This window comes from Pelmatolapia mariae, linkage group LG3_W (genome assembly GCF_036321145.2).
Source record: "Pelmatolapia mariae isolate MD_Pm_ZW linkage group LG3_W, Pm_UMD_F_2, whole genome shotgun sequence".
Lineage (NCBI taxonomy): Eukaryota > Metazoa > Chordata > Actinopteri > Cichliformes > Cichlidae > Pelmatolapia > Pelmatolapia mariae.
The window spans coordinates 76,010,493-76,033,243 of record NC_086229.1 but is presented as its reverse complement, the minus strand read 5'-3'; the positions used below and the strand labels follow the sequence as shown (position 1 = coordinate 76,033,243).

The 22,751-nt window shown below is 39.5% G+C and overlaps 1 protein-coding gene across 1 annotated transcript; it reads right to left on the bottom strand.

Moving 5' to 3' along the window:
- Nucleotides 1-479: 479 nt before the first annotated feature.
- On the bottom strand, nt 480-20,907 carry LOC134623981 (immunoglobulin superfamily member 1-like). Its single transcript, XM_065470241.1, has 13 exons — nt 20,883-20,907; nt 20,028-20,117; nt 18,576-18,842; nt 11,710-11,991; nt 11,335-11,610; nt 6,706-7,005; nt 4,836-5,102; nt 3,753-4,001; nt 2,476-2,583; nt 2,301-2,316; nt 2,155-2,226; nt 1,145-1,313; nt 480-548 (listed from the first exon to the last, which is right to left on the bottom strand). The coding sequence occupies exons 1-13, from the start codon at nt 20,905-20,907 to the stop codon at nt 480-482; spliced, it is 2,190 nt and encodes a 729-aa protein (XP_065326313.1).
- Between the last annotated feature and the right edge of the window lie 1,844 nt (nt 20,908-22,751).

Genomic DNA, 22,751 nt, shown 5'->3' with positions numbered 1-22,751 from the left:
GTAGTGTGTAGTAGGTAAGCTTGGTAAGTGAATAACTAAACTCCATGTTGACCTATAATTAGCTGCAACATAATGAAATGACACATTTCAGTACAAACACTGAATGAGACTGTTGTGACTGTACCTGCAGCTCCCGTCTTCACCTCAGAGTAAACAGCACTCTGCTCTGGTTTATGATGCTTCCCTGTGAATATGATCAGATTATTGACCATAAGGAAATAACTAACTGTTAAATTTTTTAAAATGTTTATTTATTGTATTTTTATATTACATTTACATTTATTAATTTTAAACTGCACAAGTTTTATGTACTTACTCTTCTTTCCAAAGTTTTTAAGTTCAATAAGAGCGTATGTGACATCTTGATGTTCATCTGATCCTGAAATGTTCATATTTTAGTTACAGGATTGTAAACATGTCACATGGAATTAATTTTATTAAATCAAAAACAAGTTTCATCTCTAAACGTTCTGTGCTTTTCAACACATATACTGCACCATTTCTGTTGTCTTCCACTTGCCTAACAGATTCATAGAGGTTATTGGTACCTAAAAAAAGACGAACCAGAGCCACATTAATCATTTGAATAAAAAACTAAAGTTTAAATGATTTTGTTTAAGTCAAAACCAGGACTATAAGATATTTTCAAACCATCCATCCATCCATCTTCATCCGCTTATCCGAGGCCGGGTCGCGGGGGCAGCAGCCTAAGCAGAGAAGCCCAGACCTCCCTCTCCCCAGCCACCTCCTCCAGCTTATCCGGGGGAACACCAAGGCGTTCCCAGGCCAGCCGGGAGATATAATCTCTCCAGCGTGTCCTGGGTCTGCCCCGGGGCCTCCTCCCGGTGGGACACGCCCGGAACACCTCACCCAGGAGGCGCCCAGGAGGCATCCTTGTCAGATGCCCGAACCACCTCAACTGGCTCCTTTCGATGTGGAGGAGCAGCGGCTCTACTCTGAGCCCCTCTCGGATGGCCGAACTTCTCACCCTATCTCTAAGGGAGAGGCCAGCCACCCTTCGGAGGAAGCTCATTTCTGCCGCTTGTATCTGCGATCTCGTTCTTTCGGTCACTACCCACAGCTCGTGGCCATAGGTGAGGGTAGGGACGTAGATCGACCGGTAAATTGAGAGCTTTGCTTTTACACTCAGCTCCCTCTTCACCACGACGGACCGGTGCAGCGTGAGCATTACTGCAGCCGCAGCACCAATCCGTCTGTCGATCTCCGGCTCCCTTCTCCCATCACTCGCAAACAAGACCCCGAGATACTTGAACTCATCCCCGACCCGGAGTGGGCACTCCACCCTTTTCCGGCTGAGAACCATGATCCCATAATGTTGTTACTGTTTGTGTTGTTCTGATATGAAACAACAACATTGTGGATTTTTTCAGTCGAGTTAAAGACACAATCAGGTTGTAAAATCCTGTTTGTTTCTCATTTTATGAGCATGTGTCAGTTTGATGTTTGGATGTTTGTCCAACTGGATTTTGATAAACTTTCTTTGAAAAACTGCTGATCTGTCAGAGTCCTGGGTCTGATGACTCAGTGTTTTGTGTTTGTTTATATTATCTTATGTTCTTGTTTACTCTGGTTATGTCTTTTGTTATGATTTGCTATTTGTCAGGTTTCGGTTCTGTACTCCCTCTGTTCCTGTTCAGTCAGTTTTGAGTCTGTGTCTCTGCATGTGTGTCGAGATTCCTGTTTTACTTTGAAGGTCTGTGTCTCATGTCAATGTTTTCAGTGTTGTGGGCTCCTCTGTCTCGTCTGTGTAATCAGCATCAGCCGTGTCTCCCAGCTGTTTCCCCTGAGTCCTGTTCACCTCTTGTATTTAGTGTCTGTGTCTTCTCCTGCTCATCGTCGCGTCGTCCCTCATTTTACACTGTGTGTTCTGTTTGCTAGCTCGCCTCACTGTTTAGTTTATTTTGCGTTCTTAGTTTTCTGTTCTGTTGCAATCCAGCAATAAAGCTGAGTGTTTTTGAGTTTAAGTCTGCCTCTGTGAGTCCTGCTCTTGGGTCGACCATTCCTGCCTTCACATGATCACACTGAACCTAAGAACTGTTTGTGTTAATGAAGACTTAATGATTTAATTCAATATTAATAATGATACGATTATTTAAATGGTTTAAATACTGACCAGGATGAACAGAGTCGTACACATGAGTTTCATTCTGGTTGACTCCATGATTTGTGGAGGAGCCCGGACTGTGACTCTCAGACTGGATCGACCTAAAACATGAAATAAACACAATAAACTCGTTTGTTTGTTTGTTTAAAATAATAATAAAAAGTATTTTACCAACCTGGTGAAGCAGGAATCTGTGAAAGAGACAAATGTTATTACACATGTTTGTCATGTATAAATTGTTCCACTGATATTTTGTGTCATGAGATCAGAATACATGTATATGTGTGAATAATTAAAGTGTATGTAGTAAATAAACTCTCTAATACAGCATGAAAAGAAGAGGCTCTTACACTTGGACTGTCTGCAGCGATACAACAAGAGCAGGAGAATAATAATGAGAGAGACTCCACAAACCAGTCCAACCATCAACCACACAGGAGATGAACTGGGTCCAGTTACTGTAACAACAAAGAATAATTAATTAATAATAACATGTAAAAGAAGCATTCTGAGAGCACAAATCTCTGCTAAGACAGCTCACTCTGCTGACAGTATTTACTTTTAAAGGAACAGTATTTTATTTTCTGTGTTTTTTTTGTTTGTTTGTTTTATTTGTACTGTCAGAAGTTTGTAGTGCAGTAAAAATAAGTCCAAAGGCAGATTTTTTTCAACATGGCAACAAGGGCAGCTGTGAAAAGTAAAAGTGAGGTCAGAGGTCAAACGTAACATGATAATTTAAATCTTTATACAGTATTTTCCATATGTTGACAATACACAGCACCTTTGTAAGAATCATGGTTTCTGTGTTATAAGGATTTTTATTTAGTCATAAAGTTGACCTTGAAGACCTCGGTGGATGTAAGCCAAATGTTAATGGATAGTTAACATGACTGCAGCTCGTCAGTGAGGTAACCAGGCAGGTCTGCTGGATCCTTTCTAGGAAAATAAGATTTGTATGCTAACAGATTTTCCCCTTGTTTCAGTGCCTTCCTGCTTTAAGATTCGTTTTCATGCCATCATTCACCTCCAGTCAGACGCCTGCCACCTTGGATCATTACCCCCCTATTCACCACCACCACTGCCCCCCTCAGAGCCTCTTCCTCACTTGCCTGCCTGCCCACCCTTCAGCAGTTTCCACAGACCTCTGCTTTATCCTTTACTCCCAGCTAGTCTGGACTCCAAGTAAGGCATTGTTGCAGCCACTTTATGAACACTCTCTGTCTTGTCTCATTCACTCTCAGATTTCCTGCCCTAACTGCTCTCTCCTCTCCCACAGATCTGTCGCCCTCACGCTGTTATGTCCGCTCCTCTGGCCTGTCTCTCTCACCTCAGTTAAGATGTTTATGCAGGACTCGCTTCTTAAGTTTAGGTTCATTTATGTTTTGTTCTTGTTGACTGAGTCAAAGCTCACAATCTGTTGTGTTAAATTATTTATCCTTTGTTTGAATAAAGAAACTGACTGATTACATCCTCTGCTGTTTTCATCTGAGTCCCACACATGAGTCCTGAATCACAACAATATTAAACCTGACAATTTAGAGATATTACATAATAGTTTTATAAAGTTCTTACAAAATAGATCCAAACTCATTTACAGAAACACATCAAATGTTTTGATCCTGCTCACCTTTAACTGACATCCAGCTCTGTGCTGACTCTCTTCCTGAGTACTGACACTTGTAGAAACCTTCATCAGACTTTGACACTGCAGAGATGTTCAGCTCCCCTCGGGGATCATTTTGAATAAGTTTGTCATTGTGATAGAAAAACACATTGGAAAGTATTTTTTGTGTTCTCAAACTGCAGCTCAGACTAACAGAAGCTCCCTCAGTCACAGGATGAACAGGACTCACCAGGATAGGACCATTACCATCATCTGTGAAAATAAAACAAACATATTGTTTCAGTCAGACCAGCTGATGCAAACCTTTGAGAAAAAGCTGTGAGTCGTGTCTCATGATCTACATGGACTCCTGCCTTCAGAGAGATTTTCTGAGATTTTCCTTTTGGAGATCTCAGCCTGGTTTTAATGATTGGAGACAATAATGAACTAGTGACAACATTTAAGGATTGAGATATTCAGTTACAGTGGGTTCATCATGTGGATCATTCAGCACTTGCATTTTTTTTAGAAGGCTGAGGGTCCATGTAGTAAATAAATGCATCATGTTACTATTTTATAGGGAGATTGTTGAATCTGTTATCTGTTATGGTATCACTACATGGTTTGGCAAACTTTCTGTCAAGCTCAGATCCCAAATTCAAAATCTAATTAAGACGACTGGAAATATAGTTGGGATCTTCATCTTCCCTGCAGGAGTGAAATTATTATCGATACAATTATTGAATGGTTAAAGGTGAAATTGAAATGTTTGTATGTTTGTGTTATTTTGCATGACGTTTTTCCCAAAATTTCTCTGATCCGAGACATTAAGAGCTCATCTAATCTGATGACAGAGATGTTGAGCTTTTTAGAGTTTTATTCTGAGAGAAAATAAAACATACTGTTGTCAAATTTTGACAAACTGGATTATGAAAAGATTGAGTGAAATGAGACCAGCAACCAAGAATATTTTGATGATTTGGTGCCTGAAATTCTCATTATTGTTTGTTTTGCCACATAATTACTTCACATACAGCAAAGCTGGGACAAATGTTCATGTGACGTCTAAATCATGAAAATCCAAGAAGTAAATGTATAATAACATACTCTGTACAGTGATGTTGACTGCACTGCTGAACTCTCCTGATCCAGACTCACACCAGTACACTCCAGTATCTGACTTTAATATGTAATCGATGTTACATGTGGATCCAGTCATTCTCTCGCATTTATAATAATATGAAGGATCGCTCTGTGGAACAGTCATCACTCTCCACTCAGTGAAGTTTCCCTCACAGGTCAGTGAGACAGAGTCAGAGGTGAAGTGTTGCACTCTGTCAGGACTCACTGTGAGAGACGCTGCTGAATGAACATCTGGAAACAACATGCAGTGAAGAGACAAAGCTCACAGATGTTAGGATTCAAAATATCACAGTGAAAACATTTGTTTGTTTGAAGCTTTTGTTCTGAAGATCAGTGATAGTATTTCAATAAGATGCAGTGTTTGTTTGGTCAAACTATGATGGTTATTATGAAAACTTTATTATCTTTATTATAGATTCAATTATCCAAAATAAAAAAAAAATTACATGAAATAAATATTAAAAATAAATAAATAAAAGAATACATAGAGACCATTTTCCTACAAAAACTTAGCTCATCCCAAACAGGACTGAAATGCTATCACCCCATTTTACTTCAAACTGGCACACCAGTAAACCAGGACTCTCATGATTTTTGATCCCCTCTTTGACTCAGACTAACAAATAACTTTCTGCAAAGTGTTTTTGTGGTTGATTCAGTGAATTTTGTTTGCAGCGTGGTGAAACTTGGTGTTTTGGAATCGGTGATAGCTCCGGAACCTAACTAGCCTTTGTTGCCATCATTACATGGAGTCTGGAGACGTTTTGGATTGGTTGCGTTTGCTTAGCATTTAAGTGACTGCTCTTTAAATCATCACTTATTTTCGCTGTGTTTGGTGGTTGTAGAAATGGTTTCTTTGAGTATTTAGCAAAGATTTTAAGGTTTCTGTGGATATTACACATGGTGATATTTGCATAAAATGTTTGACGTCATCGATTATATGACTCTTAAGCCTGGAGCTTAATCTGTCAGCATTCCTTCTAAAACCTTTTTAACAACAAGCCCTGAATCACACAGACAGTCAAATCAATGGAAAACAAAGGAGCCGAATACTGACATGTTTAAGATGATCTAACCCACATGCTTTATCTGCTGGCAGCTCATGTAGAGCTTGGTACACGTCATGTGACATCATGAGCTTTGAGTCATCACTCTCAGCATTATCCACCTGATACAGATCACTCTGAACACACTTCAGTCATTTGCTGTAATGTTTCTGTCATAATTCTGTGATATTGTCTGTTTCACAGATTCCTTCTACAGTGAGATATTTTGCAGCAGCAGGACCAAAACTAAAAACCTATATTTGAAATGAACAATAACAGCAGCTGTTATTTGTGACGTCTTCTTCTAGCGTCCATCTGTAGTCAGTGTTTTTCTTTTATTTGTCAGAGCTGTTAACCTGCCTGCTGACATCTTTGTTTCTTTATTAACTATATTTGACTTTTTCATCTGAACACCTACCTGAGCACTAAACAAAGAGTCTTAACTGTGTAAATCCTGTCTGTGCACTAAGTAAAAATAATCAGTACAAACAGTAACATGAGTTTAAATATCAAAGTAAAAGTATTCAAAGAGAAAACATTTAAAATCTCATAGATGTCTTTTGTTTTTCATGTTATCACATTAAATAAAAACTGAAAAATAAGAAAAGGAAACAAAGAAATTCAGTTTGGTTTGATCACAGAGAAAAAGGAAAATATTCAGTTCAGTTTTAATGTACACAGACATCAATGGTTGTCATGGAGATGAGATTTTAATGGTCTAAATCTTGGTGAATAAAAATGATGACCTAACATGAGCTTATTGAAAGGACAGAGAGAAACAAACTGACCTGCAGACCAGACAAACTCTGGTTGACTGTGATCAGTGTGATACTCTGGGTCTCCTCTTCCAGCTCTGCACACATATCCTGCTGTGTGTGTCTGTCCATGAATGATGTAGGAGTCCTGTGCAGTCCCACTGCCATCAGGTAGCAGCTCATAAATGGAGGATTTCTCTGATAGATCAGGAACAGCTTTATACCAGTAGAAGCTCCATCCTGCAGACGGATGTTCAACCTCACAGTTCAGAGTTACTGAGGCTCCAGGACTCAGCCATGATGGAGACACAGTGAGGACAGGACGGGGTTTATCTGTTCAACAAAGATTTTCTCTCGGTGAACATGTAGTACAGTCTCTGAACAGTGAGCTCAGTTTATACAAAGAATAATAATCTCAGTCTATATGAACAGAAACACATTTTACAAAGTGTTCAAACCAGGGGCGATTTTAGCCCATTTTTGAAAATGAAAATGAATCAAAGCACCCCCAAAGATTTCTTGCTTTTTTGAAAATATTTGCTGTTTGTGGGAAACACTACTAAAAATATAAAAAGCATACAGTACTCAATTGAGATGAAACATTTTAACAACAAAGGTATAGATAACCCCTCCCCCCTCCCAAAATGGTTTGTTCCAGCTCGCCTCTCCCCTACTCTGGCTCTAGCTAGTGATGTGCGATACCACTGATTTCCTTTCTGATCCGATACCAATTAAAATTCAGGGTGTTATCGACGATACTGATCCGATACCGATACTTTGTACAAAAACTTAATGTTTCATTGTATTTCATAATACAATATATAATTGCATTATGTAATTGTAATAGTAATATAATAATATAGCTTCATAATGATTACAGAACATTAGACTACTTGTTCTTATTGCTTAATAATGCAGAATTATCATATAGAAATTTAAAAAACTTGAAGTTGTGCACTATTTGAGCATGTTGCCTGCCTGCAGCACTAAAGGACTCCGTGAGATACGTCTGTCTCGCTCTAGCAGCACCTGTCCCTCTCCTCCTTTTCAGTTCGCCTCAGCATAAGCTCGTCATATTCTGTGATATGATTTACTCTGAGTTGTTTGACAGGTTAGTGTTGCCACAACACCTCACTGTCTTTCCACATGTATGGCAAACTGCGTCTTGGCTGTTTGTGGATGTAAAATACGTCCGCACATGACTCCGTGACTTTCTCAGCCATTGTTGTGAGTGCGCATGCCAAGGGGCAGCCCCACATTTATACAGCCGTGTTTCACATATAACTATGGCTGTATCCCAATTCAGGGTCTGCAGCCTGAAAGGCCGCATTTTAAGGCCGATTACGTCACAGTGACGTGACGAAGGCTGGCCAATTCAAAGGCTGCTCGAAATGCGGCCCTCAAATGCGTCCTTCATTTCCCTGAATTTTAAGGATGTGGCGGTGTAGACTTTGTGAGCAACATATCCCATAATGCATAGCGCGGTGGTGGGTGTGGATAATTATGCCGAAAAAAAAAAACGGCGGAAGAGGGTTAGAGTAAACTTTTAAAAGTAAGTACTGAATATTCTGTCAGTTATTTATGTGCAAATGTTTAATAACGAAGAACATTAAAACATTACTGTTATAAAGTTAAAGTTATGTGACATTAGCGATGTTTGTACTAACTTGGTTTTAAAGAGTTTACTTTAAAATATACGCCGTTCAGTAGTTGACCTTAATCTTACAGAGAATGTGATGATTTCATGGATATTTAAAGTAAGCACTGAGAGAAATTTAGTAATGCCAACATATTAAAAGAACAATATTTGTCTCTTATATATATAATACATTTATATATACACTGTCAAAGATACTTGTCTTTGAGTGAAGATTTAAGGTGACAGGAAATATATAAATGCAGCTTGAATCTTTACTGCAGCTCAGTATTTGAAACAGAGTTCATTCACTGCTGTTATAACTAATAAAGATTGAAATAATAACTTCAATATTGGCCCTATTATATTTATATTACCAAAGTGAGATGACTTTAGTCTCATGAACAACATCAGCTAATTGTTATTTACTAGCTAATTTTAAAATGACTGTTCAGTACAGAAATGAAGCCCAACAATCATGATTTCACAGTCCTGTGGTCTCAGCCTCAGATACTTATCAAATCAAAGCTCATGTAGAAACAAACAAACAGATGAACAAAATATGTTCTCCTTCATTTCTGCCAAACAAAGCTGTATGAAGCTTTTCCAGCGGATAGTATCATGGTTGCTAGGCAACCTGGGCAGCGCGATGGAGGCTAGACCGTCCCATTTCACAAGCCTCGCACTTCCGGCCTTAGCGGTCTTTGAGTGCGCGGCCCTTGTGGACTGTTAAGGCTGCGTACTTTAAGGCTGCAGACCCTGAATTGGGAAACAGCCTATGAAAGGCGTAAGAGGAAGTACTTCTTTCCAATTTAGACGATCCAAATAATATAGTTTCTTTCCACTGTGTTCCTGTTAATGATAAACTACAAATTTACCCCAAAGTACTAAAATATCGATATTTTAATATGAGAATCGATTCTACAACATAAATTACTGGTATCAGAAGAATCGATATTTCAGTATCGATCCGCACACCACTAGCTCTAGCGCCGTTGCTGCCAGAGCGATAGTGGCTGAGACGCAGCGGGGCGGAGGTGTGAGTGCCTGGCTTAAAACAGGACATATTAGCTGCATTTAACCTTCAGTTACTCTTTATATAGTTCGGTAGGAGTCAGACCATGTTTCTTTTTAGCTGAAAAACATTACACCCAGGTAACCTGCTGCGTTGAAAACGTGTGTTCCCTCTAAGCTGAGCGCGTGAGCAATCGCGCACTGCTGACATGGTCTCCCCACACAGAAAATCTGCGCTGCGCACAAAAAAAAAAATCCAGCCTGAATTGGAATGAAAGTAAATACATGTATTTATTTTATTTTGCTGATTTTCTGTGCACGGAGAGTGTCTCAGCAGTGCACGATTGCTCACATGCTCAGCTTAGAGGGAACTGTAGAAAATCAGTGATATTTGACCGTCCTGTTGCTCCCATTGAAATTTATTTAGCCTATTTAAAATCTAAAACTTAACATTGTCCGTAGCCTGCTGTTGTTACCACTGTCCTGTTTGAAATGTAATGAGAGAAACTGGTTATTTTGTCATATGTGTATGTGCCGATATTGAACCCAAGGTACTAACTGCTAACTGACTGGATGCCCATTAACCTTATTTGTGTATGATTGTCAGTCCAAAGAGGGAGAGAGGAAAGAGGGGAACCTGAGGTGAAAGTACAAGGTCAGGAAGAACCAGGTAAGAAAACAGACAGGAAATACTAGCAGGCAAAACAGAAACTGTTAAACTGGCAAAGAAAAAAAAAACAAATTTTACTCATACAGTCTGGAAGTTGTGTTCTCCCTATATTAAAGCTGTTATACAGAATCTGCAAAACAAACTGGGTTGTCAGCCCTGGCACTGCATTACCATATTGAGTTTCAGTCAGAGGAAGTCACGGTTGCCAAAAACATTTTGAAGCTCAAGAGTGAGGCTGGTGCCATTCCAGATATGTTAACATTGTACAATCTTCTGGTTAATCAGATCTTCCCCACACTGAAAACTGTTATTCAGGTTGCCCTAACAAACCCAGTTAGCAGCTGTAGCTGTGAAAGGTCTTTTAGTGTCTTGAGTCAGCTCCATACCTGGCTGAGAAGGACCATGGGTCAAAGCAGACTCCAGCACCTGGCTGTGATGTCAGTTGAGAAAGAGATGCTTGAGAGAGTTGACCACCAAAATGTGATAGACAGATTTACCAACCTCAAGGTGAGGCGACATAGGTTAAAAGAAAAGAAAAAATCTGCAGAACCATAGTAGTATCTGCAGTAAAGATCTTTTCATACATTGTATACATTGTACCATAGGCCAAGGTGTCTCAATTTTTAAAACTTTTTAATAATATTTTGTACATTTCAAGGACTCTTCTATTTTTGGAGTGTATTTTTTATGTATCTATATTATATTATACATACACTTTAAAAGTGAATCTCTGTCCAAAAAATGCACTCAGTTTACTTTTTACTCACTATGAGCATCATTCATTATTCTCCCGCAGTAATTAAGGTTAGGATATGTATTTTTTTTAAATTCCAATCCATTCTTCTTTGGCAGCATTTAAATAACCTTTATCAGATTTGATGGTTTTGTTACAGACTTGTCAAAAAAGTGTTTTGCTTTTCTTTCACAAATGTGGGGATTAAATTGTGTTAAAATGTACAAAACAGTGATGTCATGTTTTGTGACGAGGACCCAGGCACAGAGAGACTTGATGAATTTAAGAATCTTATGATTTAATAAAGAAATTTGCAGACTTGCACAGAGAGGGTAAAATTATGATGACTGATAATGGAGATGAAGACAACAGACGATGAGGACAGGGAGGAACAGGGGTTTAAATGCACCAAGGAGACAGTCAGAGGGAACACGGGACAACTGGAGACATTTAAGTATGCAGGGACTGACAGAGACAGGGAAGAAGTCGCATCGTGACGACTAAAGTTTACCTTGCCTGGCTGGGCAGCTCTCTGGGTGCTCAGCGCCCCCAAAGCTCTGATCCTAGAATCGCCCCTGGTTCAAACAGCTTAAAGGAAATATGACTTACTGTCAGAAACTGTCAGTGTGACTGAATCACTCCACTCTGTTGTTTCATACTTTGAACTTTTCATTCTGCCCTTACAGCGATAGTTTCCACTGTTGGATGATGAAGCAGATCTAATCCTGTATTCATTTTGATTTGGAGGTTTTATGATGCTGTTTATTTCCCACTCATAATCCCACTCAGTGTCTCCTCCATGGATCTCACATCTGACAGTGATCGTCTCTCCTCTGTATATCTCAGACCAGTTTGGATGCAGAGTCACAACAGGCCTGTTTGACACTGTTAATGTTCAAGAAAGTACAATAAAAACACATGAAAGACAAAAGGTTCAATTACCATCAGATGTAGTGCTTTATGGGAAGTTACATTTAAACTCACCAGTTGTGTCAATCCTGACTGACTCACTGTCCTCTGTGTAGTAAACTGGTTCTCCTCTTCCTCCTCTGCAGCTGTAGAGTCCTCCCTCTGAGACACTGATTTGTCCATTTGTCACAGGTTGAAAAGATTTCCCATCTCTGTACCAGTAGTATTTCCATCCAGATGATGATGATGATGATGATGATGATGATGATGATGATGGGCTCACAGAGCAGGTCAGGGTCACACTGCCCCCTACTGGAACAGCTGTCCTATCAGCTCTCAGTTCAGCCTTTGGTTTCGCTGTAGTTCAGTTTAGAACAAGAATATAACAGTAAATGACTGAATCAGAAAAATATAAAGAACTTGATGGAAATAATTCAATCATCAAATATTATGAAACTTTAATGGTGAAACTATAGCAAATTTTGTTCCACAAAATACTCTGAAATACTGTTTTGATCAGCACCATGATTTTTTATGTGTATTTACAATTAATTACATACATGAATAGTTTATTTACTAGAATTATTTTGAAGCATGACTGAGTTTATTGATCAGTAATGAAAAAGTAACTCAGGTTAATATGATCTGATTGTATTTTGAACATTTGAGAATTGTTCCTAAATGAGTGTGAGCAGTTATAATTAATGCTATTTGTACTTTTGCTTTTGTTCCTTTATTAAATTTATCAGTGACAGCCAATCAGTGTAACCACAGCGAGCAGGAGAAACCTGAGTGAGGGGAAGAGATTCAACAACAGAGCAAGTTGTGAACAGATGCATTTTTATTTCCAGTCTTTGACAGTGATGGTGTCCAACTTCAGTCCTTGTAGATAAAATCTGTTTGATGGACTTTGAATGAGAATTTGGTGAGTCACAGTTGGTTTTCTTTGGTGTCAGTTAGCATGCTATGTCCTTGTGTTCTTTACTAAATCTGCTCTTGAAGCCTCTGATAGCTAAGATGAGACCTAGTAAGTGTTTTTTTATATTCTTTTGCTGTGGAAGCTCACATTTCCTGTTGATGTGCACAGATGTCTTTAGACCACACTAATAAGCATGGTGAACGTCACCGCTGACCTTACAGGGAGCAGTTTGGATGTGATTTCCAGCTGAGCTGTTAGGAATGCTGGGAATAAGACTTCAGTGTTTGTGTTGCACAACAGATCAGGTTTATTAGCCAAGTGCAGATCTTGGCGGTGAAACCTGAGACTGTTGAACCTCGATGGTGATCCACGCCTAGGAGATCTGAACCTCCACTGAAATCTTCTGTTCCTAATAATAACAACTTTATGGCCAGCTCTGTTCTGGGATACACCCTGGACCCAGTGCAGGTGGTGGGAGACAGAAGGACTCTGGCCAAAATAACATCTCTGATGGACAGAGTCTCCCACCCCATGCATGTAAATGTTGCTGAACTGCAGAGCTCCTTCAGTGACAGACTGCTGCATCCTAGATGCATGAAGGAGCGTTTCCGCAGGTCCTTCCTCCCTGCAGCTGTCAGACTGTACAATCAAAACTGCTCCCAACAAACATAGATGTTTACATCTGTGCTGTAACTGCAATAAGTTAACCAACTGATTCGCACTACAACCTGGTTTGCCTCTTATCTGTAGTTATTTTTATTTAATTTAATAACTGTACAATACTCTGTATATAGTAACCATTGTCCTTAATGTAAATATTTAAGAAAAATTGTGTATGTTTCTGTTCTGTGTCCTGTGTACTGTTTGTTTGTTTGTATATGTGTCTTTTTGGCTGCTTTTACAACCAAATTTCCCCTTGTGGGACAATTAAAGGATTATTCTATTCTATTCTATTCTATTTATTGATCCCTGTGGAGAAACTCGCTGCATTTAACCCATTCCCTCAGTGAAGCAGTGGGCAGCCACTGGGCACGTGGGGAACAGTGTGTAGGGACGGTACCTTGCTCGGGGGTACCTCAGGGTAGCCGTAACCTCAGGGAACCCCCAACCTTAGGATCATGAGGCCACCACTCTACCTACTGAGCTATCCCCAAACCTTGGATTCCTGCTGGATCAACTCGTATTCCAGAGATCAGGAAACTGACTCACACTTCTGAACTGTGGTAGGACTCCACCATAATCTCTGTTACTGCGACACACAGAGGACTTAATCCAAGAACTGATTCCACACCAGACTGTGACTGTGAAAGGTTTTCTCTGTAAATCTGTGGACAGCTGATTTTGTGCTTTCAGTGTTGTAATTCCATCCATTGGGATGCTGTTGTACTGGTAACTCATTGTGTTACTGATTATACCTAACCAGCCACTCTGCAGGTCTAGTGAGTGAACTGAGTCAACTCATATTAATCAGAGTTTGAAGAGCAGCTGAAAGAAATCTGTTTAACCCAAAAGGAGCTAACACAGGTTAACTTGTACTTAACACAGATAAGAGTTCAAACTAACCTGAACTGGACAGAAAGAGAGATATTTATTTATATTGTTGTTTTAATTTTATTTATTTATTTATTTTATTATGGATTTTGGATGCATAAATTAATGTAAACTAGAAACTGTGTATTTACATGTCTTCTGTTTCCCACAAACAAGTTAAAAGTTCACCCTGGTCTGTGGTCTGTTATTTTGAGGCTGCTAGTTGTAAACTGCTGGTGTGAACAAAGACTCTGGTGCTAGTTATCTGTAAATGTAACCCCAGTGTTGGGAAGGTTACTTTTAAAATGTATTCCATTACAGATTACAGAATACATGCCCCAAAATGTATTCTGTAATGTATTCCGTTACGTTACTCAATGACAGTAACGTATTCTGAATACATTGGATTACTTAATATATTATCATGCTTTTTACAACTACGTGAATGCACTATTGCTGTGTGATTTATTACTGTAGCTGAAGGTCCGCAGCTCCAAACCGTAGTAAAGGGACCTCTGGCTAATACGTCTGGTTCCGTGTCGGGCTCGTAGCCGAAAAATAGCTTTACTTTTTTTGTCTGGGTCAACTTTGCTGGCCAGAGACAGAGAGAGGCGTTGAAAGGCTGCTCCAACGGAACTTATTGTTTTCGGAGGAAAACACGAACACAGTGTAAAGTCGAGTCTAAATAGCTTACTTACAACTGGGCTCGTCAGGCACTCTTCTTGGCTGCTGTGGTTATTATTATATTTACATGCTTCCAGCTCCCGTTTCTGCTCGGTGACAGCTCGTACTTTTCCTTTCTCTCCCTCCCTCGCTCACACATAACGTGTATGGCAGTCCATTCTCGCTGCAGCACGGACTACACTGCCCATGAGGCTACATTCTTTAGGGCTATGCCTGTAACATTCTGCCTATTAGCTTAGCACAACAACAACAACAAAAAGGTGCTCTCTCACCCAGGAAACAAACAGTCAGAGAGAGAGAGAGAGCGTTGCCCTGTAACCATGGCAACCGTAACGCTGCCGCCTGGAACAACAGAACATAGCTCTCAAACAAAACCCAAACAGTCCTGACCCGCCACAATATGAAACAGGAAAGTACCGCCGTGTAATCCATTTATTTTAACAAAGTAACTGTATTCTGAATACTACCTTTTTAAACGGTAACTGTAACGGAATACAGTTACTCATATTTTGTATTTTAAATACGTAACGGCAGTACATGTATTCCGTTACTCCCCAACACTGTGTAACCCATGGTTATTTTATTGCCAATGGTTATTTTATTTTAATTTTAACTTTTACTTTCAGTTAAGTGATGAGTTTTCCCATGTACCTTGAATGCACCGCAGCGCTGCTCATGATAACTTTTTTCACTGCATCCTCTGCACGGGGTAAGGTAAACTTCTCTGTATATTTCACTGTGTTTAATGGGTCAAAGAGCTCCATGAAACGTGGTTTTGAGCAGTGAGTTTGTTTTGTAGATGCACAAAGCTGTTGTGGAACTTTCAAGCCTGTAACGTGTTGAGCTACAGAGTTAATGTATTCTGTGAAGAATATTCTGGTGAGTCTCGAATTATGCAAATTTAATTGTGATTCACAGTCCGGTTTCCAAGTTATTGACCCTGTGCATGAGAAAATGCTAACTTCCTGGTTTGAGACCGGATGTGGGGTTGTACATTTCCGGTAGCTTTACTTTGCGGTCAATCGCTACTGCGAAGATATACTCCAAAATCATGTCCAAACCTCGAAAACGGAAAGATCGCGTTAAGTTACAAAGAGCAGAAGGTGGGAACACTCACCACTGTTGTGTCATAAAAAAATCTAATGATCAATTTTGACGTTTAAAGAGTTTAGATCAGTTGTTTACATCACTCAACACAAGCAGAACTGCATTACAAAATCAGAAGACACATTGTCCACATTCAGAAGCACATCTCTGTATAGTGACTGGTCTTATGATTTAAACAGGCAAGTGTTCAGCATTCAAACTACAGGTGAAGAATAGTCAAACCAGATGTTTCCCGTTATGTCGATATCAGCTAGTCAAGTACACACCTACACAGCATGTTAACAAACCGTGAAAAAAAGCCACACAAAAAATGAACGATTGCTGGTAAGGGTTTCTATACATTAGTATTTACGAAGGGTATGTTGTGACTTACCTTCAAAATTACAGTGGTCCCTCGCTATAACGCGGTTCACCTTTCACGTCGCTGTTTCATGGATTTTTTAGTGCAGGTTTGCATGCTTTTTTTTTTTTTTTTTACGTCACATTCTTTTCTGCGTCCTGATCGCTGCAGACATCTCCTCCGTGCCATCTCTCCTGTACAGTACAGAATCGCTGCATCGATCGCTAGCAGTGTGACTCTGAAGTGCAGTACTGTATGTCCACGATGTCCACAAAACGTTTTGCACCGTCAAAAAATAAAATTGGCTACTTGATTTCACCTATTGCTGGTTATTTTTAGAACATACCACCCGCGATAAACGAGGGACAGCTGAGAAATATAACATTTGAATCCCTTTTCTCTTTTGCTCTGAGGCGCAGGGGAAAAAAATATCGACAAGTCGATGAAAATCATTTACAGATATATTGGGTAAATGCCCAAGACCTCTATAGAAATGTAAATCGCCGCTTGATTCATTCATTTGCTTAACTTGTTTTGGACCGTAAACAAGGCGTGAATAGGACACCGGAAACAAAGCTCCCCACAGGAGTTTTCGCACTGGAAGTAGCATATGCTAACGTGCACATAGTCAATAAAATCAGTCAGGATATGATGTTTTGTTGGAAATGTGATTGAAGAAGCTGTTAACGATTTCTTAGCTGTGTTAACTCTGTGAAAAGTAAGCTAGCATACTCACATGTGCTCCCTGGGCTAATGCCCATGTGAGGTTTTAGCTAACACACCATGTGAGACACTTTTCATGGTTCATTTGATTTGCACTGAAATGTATTTTTGTCGTTGATATATTGTTATTGGCCAGTAAAAACTGTATAGATGTGTGATATGTAAAGACACTTAGAGGAATTTGATTTTACTTTTTTAAACTTGTACAAATGGGATACAGGGAAGATTAGTCGGTAGAAAGATGTGCTTTATTTTACAAGAGAAGTGATTGCTCTGCACATTTGTGTGCAGGCTGGTTGTTTTATGTGGTAGAAATCTGCTGCAAGGACCGAGCGGTGCCATCTAAGGACTGGATGCCACTGGACATGTCTACAAAGGACGCTGTCAATCAGAAGGCCACCTGTTTCCTTGGAGGGTGGTGGGATACAACGATTTGAGCAACGATTTGAGGATTCACGTTTTTACTGAGATCTCAGGGCACTTTATGTTGCTACCTTATTTTTGGTGGGCGGGGGGTCAGACCTGATACCACTTAACATAAACTGACGCACCAGGAAGGAGGAATACACTGAAATCACTTTTTTCCTTTAAGTCGTTGTCAGTGTCTTATTTTGAGTGGAGGTTTTCTTCTCTAAGTTGAGTTACCACTGCCAGTCTCCTTATGATCCTAACTGAACCCAACAAGAGTAGATTCCACGTATTTATTATTATCTGACTTTAGATGACAGATTACTGTGGATTTGATTAATTCTGACTACTCAGTTAAAAAGGGCGACATCTACAGTGCTACAAGAAGATGACCCGACAAGGAAACAAACACTTCTGAGTCTTTGAGTTATGCAAATCCTAACAAGTCAAAAGATTTGTGGAAACTAATTTTTCTACATTTGCCAAAAAAATCTGACATGAATGAGCTCCACATTTATCAGATCATTTCTGTGATAAAATTAAAATCCTTCAGTAGAGTGTGAGTCTTATAACTAATATCATTAATCTGAATTAATAACATACCAGCACAGACCTTACGATCCTAACTAAACACAAGAGTAGGTTCCAGATATTTATTTTTATCTGACTTTAGATGACAGATTACTGTGGATTTGATTAATTCTGACTACTCACTTAAAAAGGGCGACATCTACAGTGCTACAAGAAGATGACCTGACAAGGAAACAAACACTTCTGAGTCTTTAAGTTATGCAAATCCTAACAAGTTAAAAAATTTGTGGAAATTAATTTTTGTACATTTACCAAAAAAATCTGACACGAATGAGCTCCACATTTATTAATTTGGTTCAGATCATTTCTGTGATAAAATTAAAATCCTTCAGTAGAATCTGAGTGAATATCATTAATCTAAATTCATAACATACCAGACCAGCGTCCAATAAAATGAGGCCATATTGTCGTCTGCAGTTCAGAGTTCATTAAGTGAAAAAGATGCAGTGTGTGTTTCTCATGAGAGCAGACTCTTTAACTAAAACCTGAAACCTCTAAGATTAATTTAAAAACAGATAACATGCTAAAAACAACTGAAGTAACTATTCAATATTTTACTGAACAACACAAAAAGAAACAGCTACAAAAACAGCTACTTTTGATGAAACAGATGATGTGGATGAAACATCTGCAACTTACACGATACAGTCAGTGTGACGGTTTCACTCCACTCCGTTACCAAATAGTCCCTTCTGCCCCGGCAGCTGTATCCTCCACTGTCAGACTCAGTAACTGTAAAGATTCTGTATTCATTCGATGTTTCACGTATGTTTTTCTGGCCTCGTCTCCATTCATACGTCCACTGAGCTCCTTCACCTCCCTGAATCTCACATCTCACAGTGACTGTCTCACCGCTGTATATCTGAGTCCTGGGTGGCTGCAGGGTCACAGTGGGCTTAATGTGAACTGTTCACATAAGAATGATCCAGTTAGAAGACAAAGAAAAACATAAAAACTCTGCTGTTTATAACATAAGAGTAGAGTGACTGCAAAACAGCTGATTCACAGACAAACAGTTTAAACTTTTAAACAAAGTCACAACATAACAATTTCAAACTGTAACACAACATTTTTAGTAAAATGTACGAGTATTTACTTTGCACAGTTATCATCTTTTGTTCAGATTCCTAAAATTACAGATTATTTTTCATGAGTTGACAGCAGATTAAGAAGACTGGAAGAAATTATCATGTGAGAAACGTTTTCTAAAAGTTCTGATGAGGTCATCATGTGAAACTGGTGCAGCTGCTGATTTGGGACATTGGAGTGTGTCACACTTGTAGTTATTGTATAACAAACAGCTTCTTGTGGCTCTCACTGATTTTCCATGAACTGAACCTTAAACCACTGATCCACTAATGGATCTGTTCTACACTGGAGGTTCTTCTAGCTGTCGTATCATTAAAGACATTATGACACTCATGAACACCTTTATTTTTCATTAATTAAAAAAAGTAGAAATAAATTGATGCCATTAACAATAATTACAGGAAATAATCTAAGAGGAACCTGTAATGTAGCAGAACAGTCTCTAATAAAATGAGGTTATATTGTAGTCAAACCTGAAACGTTGAGGAATTAATGTAAAAATGCTAAAAACAAAGGAAGTAACTGATCTGCAGTGATAAACTCCACATGTGCAGCCATGAGGTCAAGATGGGACAGACTGGGATTATTACATTTGGACTGAAATTCTTCATCAAACTAACAAAATCTTTTTCAGATGTTTCACTGAGTGATTATTAAATATCTTTATAATGATATTAAAAGACATTTTAAACTGCTTTTGATACTAAACAACTAAATAAACCTACAGTGCTGTTGAAAGACAAAGTGTTTGGTTGAGTTGATGAAAAATATGCAGTATAAATTAAAATGTGTGAAATATGTCCAACTTACTTATTACCGTCAATGGCATGCTATTACTCCACTCTGTCCAGGAAGAGCTTCTTGTGCCCCGGCAGCTGTATCCTCCACCATCAGACTCAGTAAGTCTGTTGATTCTGTATTCATTGGATGTTTCATGTATGTTTACTTTGCCTCGTCTCCATTCATACGTCCACTGAGCTCTTTCACCTCCCTGAATCTCACATCTGACGGTGACTGTGGTACCGCTGTATATTTCTCCTCCATATATCTGAGTGTAGGATGGCTGCAGGGTCACAGTGGGCTTAGGAGGAGCTGTTCAACAACAACAACAAAAAAAAAACATCATCAGACTTATAGAAATATAAAATGATAATTGAAGCTGTCCTGGTTTTATTGCTCTTGTTAGTGGTAATCACATTTTTTCATCCCAGTGACAGTTTGACTGAAAATCAACAATAAAGAGTTTAATAAAAACAAACAGATTAAACCTGGTAATTTACTGATATTTAGACTCTACCAGCAGAGTGACTGGAAACAACCAGGTGTGCACAAATCTGTGAGACTGAACATCAGAACATAAAAACACAATATCATGTAAACAACTTCAGTTTCTCAGATTTTACATTGTATAAATAGTTTTTATAGTCAAGTATCCCACTATTTACTTATTACTACATCTTTACATTTACATATTTCTACTTTTATGAACATATAATCCAGAGTTGTCAGTTGGCTGTTCTCCTTTGAATAACCTGAGATCTTAGTTTCTAAGGAAGCTCAGATCCTTTAATGTGTGGAGACAGATGTAGGAGATTTTCTACCAGTCTGTGGTAACAAGTGCGTCTGTTTTGCTGTTGTCTGCTGGGAGCCACACTTCAGAGGCACCAGAGCTCCTCAGACTGAGTCAATCATGCTGCCATAAAGAACACTTCAATAAATCATTCCTACTGTTCTCTATAAAGCTGTATAATAACTCTTCATTCTGCGACAGGTGAACGCACCAGTCAGGCATAAAATCCCAAACATATTATTTATTAATGTAATTTGCATTTCTGTCTTACACAATATGATCCTTACTTTTACTGTTTTTAACAAACTTCATTTTTACTTTTTGTTTTCACTGTAAATGTTAAAATTCCTGCGCTGTCTCATAGTGAGCTTTGCGACGAGGGAAAACAACACACTGGACCAGGTCTACACCAACATCCCAGATGCTTACAAAGCCACCCCCCTGCCTCATCTCGGACTCTCTGATCATCTCTCTCTGTCCCTGATCCCTGCTTATAAACCTCTAATTCAAAGACAAAAAACATCTGTAAAAACAGTACGAGTGTGGACCGCAGAAGCCACCACGGCCCTACAAGACTGTTTTGATAAGACGAATTGGAGTGTATTTGCAGAAGGATCAGACTTGGAGAGCCACACATCTGCTGTACTCTCATACATCAGCTTCTGTAGTGAGAGTGTAACAACAACAAAGACTGTTAAAGTGTTCCCGAACCAGAAGCCATGGCTCAACAGTGAGGTGAGAGCCCTACTAAGAGCACGTGACAGCGCCTTCAAATCAGGAGACCAACAAGTCTACAAAGAGGCACGCCAGTCTCTGCTTAAAGGCATAAAAGACGCCAAGCACCAATACAAACAGCGCATCGAGGAGCACTTTAACACAAACAACTCCAGAAACATGTGGCAGGGGATCAAATCCCTCACTGGCTACAAAGACAATCGCACACAAACAAACTCCTCGGACATCACCTTACCTGACACCGTAAATGAGTTCTTTGCCCACTTTGACCAACAAAACAGGGACACCATCACCCAGAGAGGGACGATGCCCCAATCCAGCTGGAGCAGCATCAGGTCAGAGCCACACTGTGCAGAGTCAACGCGAGGAAAGCAGCTGGTCCTGACGGTGTAGCCAGAAGAGTGCTTAAAGCATGTGCAGACCAACTAGCAGAGGTTTTCACCACCATCTTCAACCTCTCACTGCTACAGTCTGTAGTACCATCCTGCTTTAAGTCAGCCACCATCGTTCCAGTGCCCTAAAAGAACACAGTGAGCTGCTTGGATGACTATCGTCCAGTTGCTTTAATACCCATAATTGCCAAATGTTTTGAACAGTTCATCATGTCACACATTAAAGCTGCCGTCCCTGCAAACCTCGATCCATACCAGTTTGCATACAGGGCAAACAGGTCAATAGAGGACGCCATAATAACAGCTCTTCACACAACCTTCACACATCTGGACATTAGTAACACCTATGTGAGAACGCTGTTTGTGGACTTCAGTTCTGCCTTCAATACAGTTCAACCCCACAAACTGGTTAAAAAACTAAGCAACTTAGGACTCAGCAGCTCACTGTGCACCTGGATACTGGACTTCTTGAGCGATAGACCCCAGAACATCAGAATGGGAGCGCACACCTCCTCCACCATCATTCTGAATGTAGGTGTCCCACTGTATTTATATTTATTGTAGTTGCAACAGTAACCCCCCCCCCCCCCACACACACACACACACACACACTCAATGTGCAATATCACTGATCACACTGCACCTGTCAATGCACCTGCTCCTCAGATGGCATGTATGTGTATGTATATATGTGTGTATATGTATATATGTATGTGCGTTTATGTATGTATGGGTGTATCCATATGTTTGCGGGTGTATGTATAACTTGTACATATCTTTCTTCTTTAAATGTAAATTTGTCTGTGTGTGTAAGTACTTACACTATTGTGTACTTCACACATGGAGAGATGCCAAACTGCCCTCAATGTTCTTGTAACAGTGACAATAAAGAGCTGTTCTATTCTAGTGTAAGGCCTCATACCAGGCACCGTTGGGACTTTTATGTTATTAATATTTTATTGTGACACTTTGTTGTTTATTGTAGACTTTACTATTTTCACTTTTTGTCATGCTGCTCTAACACATCAA

What these genes read in the sequence shown, in the direction of transcription:
- LOC134623981 (XM_065470241.1), bottom strand. Translation starts at nt 20,907, where the DNA reads ATGAAGTTTGTTAAAAACAGTAAAA. An exon ending in CACACTGACAGTTTCTGACA is followed by an intron (nt 7,006 to 11,334) that starts GTAAGTCATATT and finishes TTTGTTGAACAG; the next exon opens with ATAAACCCCGTCCTGTCCTC. An exon ending in TGGTGAAGAGGGAGCTGAGT is followed by an intron (nt 549 to 1,144) that starts GTAAAAGCAAAG and finishes GTCTTTTTTTAG; the next exon opens with GTACCAATAACCTCTATGAA.